At 41.1% G+C, this 6,855-nt stretch overlaps 1 protein-coding gene across 2 annotated transcripts; it reads left to right on the forward strand.

The window, feature by feature from the left end:
• The first annotated feature begins 1,192 nt into the window (after window positions 1–1,192).
• Window positions 1,193–5,663, forward strand: LOC139114299 (tRNA-splicing endonuclease subunit Sen15-like). Of its 2 annotated transcripts, none has more exons than XM_070675922.1 (4): window positions 1,193–1,347; window positions 1,523–1,604; window positions 2,797–2,932; window positions 4,238–5,663. In XM_070675922.1, exons 1-4 carry the CDS (start codon window positions 1,267–1,269, stop codon window positions 4,389–4,391), a joined length of 453 nt encoding a protein of 150 aa, XP_070532023.1. In that variant the 5' UTR covers window positions 1,193–1,266; the 3' UTR covers window positions 4,392–5,663. The 2 variants fall into 2 exon arrangements, with proteins under 2 accessions (XP_070532023.1, XP_070532022.1); XM_070675921.1 differs by having other exon boundaries at window positions 1,194–1,347; window positions 4,094–5,655.
• Window positions 5,664–6,855: the final 1,192 nt, after the last annotated feature.

Here is a 6,855-nt window from a genome sequence, read left to right on the forward strand (position 1 = left end):
TAACGCTTGTCTCAGATGTTACAACGTCCGTCTTGAAAGAACTGAGAGTTTCCTTTTCAACAGTCTTAGGCGCCACTTGCTGTTCGAGACGAAGCAAAACCTCATAGTCCTCGGGCGTGATCTCTCGGTGCTGCAGCGCCACCAAGGCAGCCAGGTACGACTCCTCTGCCGATATGCGGTCATTTGTTAGCTCGTATCGGTGAACAGGTCGTTGTTGACCGTTGTTTGTTGGAGTCTGTGTGTTCCTACCTCTCTTTCTCGAGTTTTGGCCGCCGTTAGCTGGCGATGCAACGGAAGGGAAAGACCTCTGTTGAAATACGGGATACGTAGGACCCTGTCTGATTAGTTTGCGTTTTACTAAATCTTTGTCTATATTTTGTTTCCTCAAGGTGATGGCGTCAGTAAGGGCTCTGTCTCTCTTTTCCTTACCTGACTGTGTCCAAGCTTTGAGATACAGCTTACGTCCACACGTGTGAAAGAGTTTATCGGTGCTGTAATGCTTGTCGGTCAACTGAACTCTCGCTTTTCGGATTTTGTTTTTCCTCTTGGCCCGTTTGTCGAAACCACTGCCGCGGGGAGACTGTGTCTCCATGTCATCATCGAGACACGCATCACCTCCGCAAAAGATTAGTTCCTCTTGTTCGAAAGTGAGATCATTCTCGAAATCCTGCGAATCTCTCGGAGTGAATTCAAAACAGTAAAAGTCCGGCACGGGCACAAACTTCTTCGCTTTCCTTTCCCCACAACGGGAATCCGACAACAAAGGCGTGTTACCAACAGCGCCATTATCGAGCAGCGGTGCATGTCTGTTATTGATTTGCTCACTGTTCCGATCGTCAGCGCTGTTGTTGTTATTAACTTCCCGCAACCGCCTGATCGCATCCTTCCTCGATTGCTTACTGTCGCCTTTTACTAGTGCTCCTTGTCGCTGTGCGGGCGCAGTGAGGGCACCTTGGCACCTCAAAGCGTCTACAATCATGCCTGCTGGATTTGTAGTTGTTGAGTTTGACGCCAGCAGCTTTATCAGGTGTAGCTCGCGTTTGAAGAGTCGATGTGTTAGACCGATGTCGGCTTGGGAAATAACGCGAAATTGGCAATTCGCTTACTTTTGAATTTAAGAGCCCATTTCAACCACTTGTGCAACATGTTAAGGATGACGTCTACTGCCTAAAATAGACAGAACGTCACCCTGTGGATGCCTGCGTCTGATTGGCTTAAAAGTTGCAATGACCCGCGAGTGACCTACAGAAGGGGGCGCTGTTAAAAATGGCGGCCGCCGTGATGGACGCCGAGGGTCAAGAAAAGGTAAAGGTTGACGGTGAAAATTGGTTTCTGCATCATCCCAAGGTATATATCGTACACACTACTTGTGCCATGAGTTGTTTGTCGTTTGGTTTAGGACCTTGACGTATTTAAACGTCAATAAAGATGTGTAGAAATTGTGTTTTCTGCTGATTGAAGTCCGGGTTGTAGATGTTAACTCCTCTTTACCGCCTTTCCTTTTGTTTGTTCACATTCACAGTACACCGAAATGATGTCATACGGCTTTGAAGACAAATTACAATTAAGGATTGCGTTTTTGTCATACCTAGACCTGTGTGAAGGTACTTATTTGTTAACTCTCCTAATTAAGGGTAACAACATGAATATCGTAATCCAGGGGGGTGGGATTGCATTATCACTCGTGATAACTCGGACTAGATTTTGTCACAAAATATAGAAGTGTGTGTGGAACATAGGCCGCCCATTAAAATGGGGACAAATATTTGCTGTTTTGATTCGCGTTTATTGCTACATTTCACAATTGGCGAACAAATTCCATGGCGTGATGCCTTCCATAGTTGTACGTGGGTTGGTGGTTACAGAATATTTTCATCAGGCTGGCACACGAAATTTCTAAATCCCTTGTCAAAAATTCGGACAACTTTTTATCGTTGCATATTAATTGTACAATTGTGAGCATCTATAAACCAAACTAAAGAATGTTGATTTTTGAACATGTGCTATAAATACTGAAAATGGCATCAGTTTTCACAGGATGGGGACATACAAAACAGTGCTAAAGATGGAGAGTGTCATGTCTGAAGGCATTTAACTTGTTCTGTGATCAAGTGCTCTTTTAGTTTAGTGTATCAATTGTAAGAAAGGCCAATGTACACACACACAAATGCATATGTCAAAGGCAGGAACTATATAGTCAATGCTACCAATTAAACATGGCCGATGATACTATGTTCACGTATTGTGTATGCACGGTTTCATTTTATAGCCTATTAAAGTGTGTAATCCATACGGTCAGCTAGTGTTCCAAGTTATGTCAATATGAAAAGCTTAGAATCAAGACAGATGAAATCGACTTCTGGAATTGCCTATACTAGTAGGTTCAATGAGAAACTGTAAACAGCATGGTTATGGAAAAATGGATGAAATACACATTGGATTCCAAAGTCCTATTTAAATATCCCTTTGAGCGTTGTAATTCTGTAATTTTTTTGACAATTTCGGACCAAGTGAACATCACATTTTATTGGCTTCAGGTTTTTATCAAAATTTTAGCAAAATTTAGAAAAAGTTTACCAGTGTATATTTGATATAGGATATTGACTTTGGCGCTCAAAGGATTAAAGATGTAGTGTCAGTGACCTCATGCAGGATTTTGTGCGTGGTAAATTAACAGTTTAAAAATGTGCAAACAAATGAACAACCAGTGAAGGCAGCTAGTTTGATTGGCTCCTTAGAGATCATTTCCTATGTTGATTTTTTCCTCCCTTTGCTTTGCCATGTCTTGAAACCAAGCCAAGAACTGGTGGAACGTTGAGATCCATCCTTGTCACAAACTGGGCATGGTCTTCATCTCTGGGAAACAGAACAAGAAAGGTGACTTGCAGCTTGTATTGCCCATCAGTGCCAATACACCATTGAGCAATGAGAGGTAAGATACCAGTGTGATGCAGTGTTCACTGTTGTGATTGCTGTTACATTACGGTGATGCTGTAGCGTTTGGGCAAATGGCTTGAGGGAGTGCTTTGAATGTGTGTTTTAGGAACAAGGGTAAGATTTCCCCTGTGGCCCCCATATGACTGCTGTTGTACAGCCCATGTGTAGCAAGTAGCTTTTTGATGTAGAAAATGACTCAGGGATCTCCTTTAAACTTTACCAGCATACTGGCACTTGACAAAAATAAAGTTCACATTCTTAACTCACATGGCATTGTGGTAAGGTGAATCTGTGAATTCCCGTTTTCTGTTATGCTTTGTGCCTAGGTTTTCTGTTGAATAAATTTTTGTTTTCTAAGATTTCTTTATATATCAATCAGGCAGGCAAAAAAATTCATGTAGCAAAGTGTGTATTCCTGTCTACTAAGCAACCTGTATGGTTTGGGTAGAGTAAGACATTGGAAAAGCTAAAGCTACCCCATAAAAATTATGTATTAATTATGAAAATTATATGTCAACCATGATGTAAAAGTTTGTGCTAATAAATATGTAAATTTATCACCAATTTGACACCTTTCTCTGGCAAAATATCAGTAAGACACTACCATTCAGTGGTAAATAGGAATGTATGAATTGCTTTTTGCTGCATCAAGTAACACTGTGAATGAAGGGTTAACGTCTCTTGCAGAGTGACAAACTCACCGGAGTACCTACCCTCTCTGTATCAAGTGAAAGCAATAGCGTTGATCGCGATTTCGGATTTGTTACTAAATATAGCTGCACGCGCGCGACTTTCGGACAAACATGCTGAAATTCGGACAAATTTTGTTGTTGCATGCGCGGCTGCTGTTGCAGCTTGTAGTCTCAGTCATCAATTCATAGGAATAAGTGTGACGCTAAATATCCATTCTAACACTCGCAGGTTTTATTTTCGTCGTTTATACGGAAAATGCGGAGAAATGTTTACTTATGCATATTAATGAGATAGAACAGTGACGTCATTTGCGATCAGCGCTATTCTCATCTGTTTCTGCTGGCATGCTGCCATACTGTTTGTTTTCAGCTACCAAAGATTATTCAAGATCCTCCCCCTAATTTTTAGCTCCCATTTCACATGTACATGTATATGTGGAAATGGGAGATTATTCTTATTCCAGACTTCACGAGTTCACCGCAAATGTCAGACTCAGTGATGACGAAACCGAAGGGCAAAATGTAGAAACAGAACCCGAATCTGAATCCAAGGCCCACTGTGTCGTACTGGCCGTCAGTGATTCAGATTCAACCACTGTCTACTACAGGATATCGGACTCACTCATTCCGCCGGATCCTCCAAAGCAAACACTGGTCCAGGAAGTCAGTAAAGGGAAACGGAAAAAGAGAAAAGCAGTGTTTGTTGCCAGGGAACCGGATGAACCTGTCACAGATGAGGAAAACTGGGATGATGAACTCTAGTACATTTATGTGCATTTCTCCTGGGTATGAATTACCGTACTCTACCAATGTAGTCTCTGTGATACAAGAGAGCTGTGTTGAAAGGGAAACAAGAGGGTACACAAGAGATACAGTAATACAAGGAGATTGCTAGTGTCTTTTGTTGAAATTTGTAAGACAGGAAATGTCACCAGGGTCATCCAGACATTGATTCATTTGGGTTGCATACATTACCCGGAAAGTCTGGAAGAAAAGCGGACCAAACTCTGGCCATTCTAGAGCTCATTATCATCATTAGGGTAGGTTTCCCTTTTTGGGATCACATATTATTTATTACCCTCTTGGAAAGGAAGAGTTTTTAGTCCCCACGGACACCGTCCGGGGGGACTTATAGGTTTGGTCGTGTCCGTGCGTGTGTGCGTGCGTGCGTGCGTGCGTGCGTGCGTGCGTCCGTCCGTTCACGCAGATATCTCAGAGATGCCCGAAGCAATTTCATTCAAACTTGGTACAAGGATTACTTCATATGTCATACAGATGCACGTCGATTTGTTTTGTGATACGATCCAATATGGCTGCCAGGCGGCCATTTTATTACGATTTTTTCATGTACAGAGCCATAATTCAGGCATGTTTCAACTGATTTTATTCAAAGTTGGTACAAGGACATTGACCAATGTCATAGATATGCACGTCAATTCTTTTTGTGATACGATCCAATATGGCCGCCGTGCGGCCATTTTGTTACGATTTTTTCATGTACAGAGCCATAACTCAGGCATATCTCAACCGATTATATTCAAACTTGGTACAAGGACATTGACCTATGTCATACATATGCACATCAATTTGTTTTGTGATACGATCCAATATGGCCGCCAGGCGGCCATTTTATTACGATTTTTTCATGTACAGAGCCATAATTCAGGCATGTTTCAACTGATTTTATTCAAAGTTGGTACAAGGACATTGACCAATGTCATAGATATGCACGTCAATTCTTTTTGTGATACGATCCAATATGGCCGCCGTGCGGCCATTTTGTTACAATTTTTTCATGTACAGAGCCATAACTCAGGCATATCTCAACCGATTATATTCAAACTTTGTACAAGGACATTGACCTATGTAATACATATGCACATCAATTTGTCTTGTGATACGATCCAATATGGCTGCCAGGCGGCCATTTTATTACGATTTTTTCATGTACAGAGCCATAACTCAGGCATGTTTCTACAGATTTTATTCAAAGTTGGTACAAGGACATTGACCAATGTCATAGCTATGCACATCAATTTTTTTGTGATACGATCCCAATATGGCCGCCGTGCGGCCATTTTGTTACGATTTTTTCATGTACAGATCCATAACTCAGGCATATCTCAACCAATTTTATTCAAAGTTGGTACAAGGACATCAACCTATGTCATACACATGCACATTGACTTGTTTTGTGATACGATCCAATATGGCCACCGTGTGGCCATTTTATTACGTTTTTTCATGTCCAGAACCATAACTCAGACATGTATCAAGCAAATTTATTCAAAGTTGGTACAAGGAGATTGACCAATGTCATACATATGCATGTTAATTTGTTTTGTGATACGATCCAATATGGCTGCTGTGCGGCCATTTTGTTATGATTTTTTCATGTACAAAGCCATAACTCAGGCATATTTCAACCAATTTTAATCAAAGTTGGTACAAAGACATTGACCTACCGTATGTCATACATATGCAAATTGATTTGTTTTGTGATTCGATCCATTATGGCCACCATGTGGCCATTTTATTACGATTTTTTCATGTCCTGAACTACAACTCAGACATGTATCAAGCGAATTTATTCAAAAGTATTTTTATCACAGACCTAATCAAGAGGACTCTATCCTCTCTGAGGACCTGTAATCAAGCACCCATTAACAAGTGGGGACTGTGTCATCAACGATGACTTGTCATATGGGAGACCGTCTTCGTTAGCCTGCCAGTAACCCACTACTCATGAAGAGTATAATATACAATATGAGAGAGGGAACCATTTAACTGAGCTGTTAGGAGGCCAATAATGGAAACTTTGATAGTATCTCTGGCCAAGGTAACTTTGTCGTAGTTAGTTCTGAACAAGCTGACTTGCCCTTTCCTTTGATTTTAATAGTCTCTCACCAGGAGGCAGAACTTGCTTGAAACTGTTGGTATTCTGCATCAGGGAGGGTTTAGGGGAGATAATGGGGATGAATCACAAAGTTTTCTTAATGGCAGTCCATTGAAAGACAGCTACATTTTAAAGGGAATACATGTATGACATGATTGAATGTGTGAAGTAAATATTGTCTAGTTTGATCAATTTTAGCCAGATGACAGCCAAATCACTGGCCATTGCCCGATTTTAGCTGGCAATAACTTGTATCACTAAACATCTACTCACATATCAATCACAATTTGCCTCCTTATGTTCTACTCGTCAATCTGATATCCTTAAGGT

The sequence above is a fragment of the Ptychodera flava genome, chromosome 16 (genome assembly GCF_041260155.1).
Source record: "Ptychodera flava strain L36383 chromosome 16, AS_Pfla_20210202, whole genome shotgun sequence".
Lineage (NCBI taxonomy): Eukaryota > Metazoa > Hemichordata > Enteropneusta > Ptychoderidae > Ptychodera > Ptychodera flava.

Excerpts from the sequence above, each read along its gene's own strand:
- LOC139114299 (XM_070675921.1), top strand. The coding sequence starts at position 1,267 with ATGGCGGCCGCCGTGATGGACGCCGAGGGTCAAGAAAAGGTAAAGGTT. Across the intron at positions 1,348-1,522 it reads GGTTTCTGCATCATCCCAAG|TACACCGAAATGATGTCATA; the intron begins GTATATATCGTA and ends TCACATTCACAG. Across the intron at positions 2,933-4,093 it reads ACACCATTGAGCAATGAGAG|ACTTCACGAGTTCACCGCAA; the intron begins GTAAGATACCAG and ends TTCTTATTCCAG.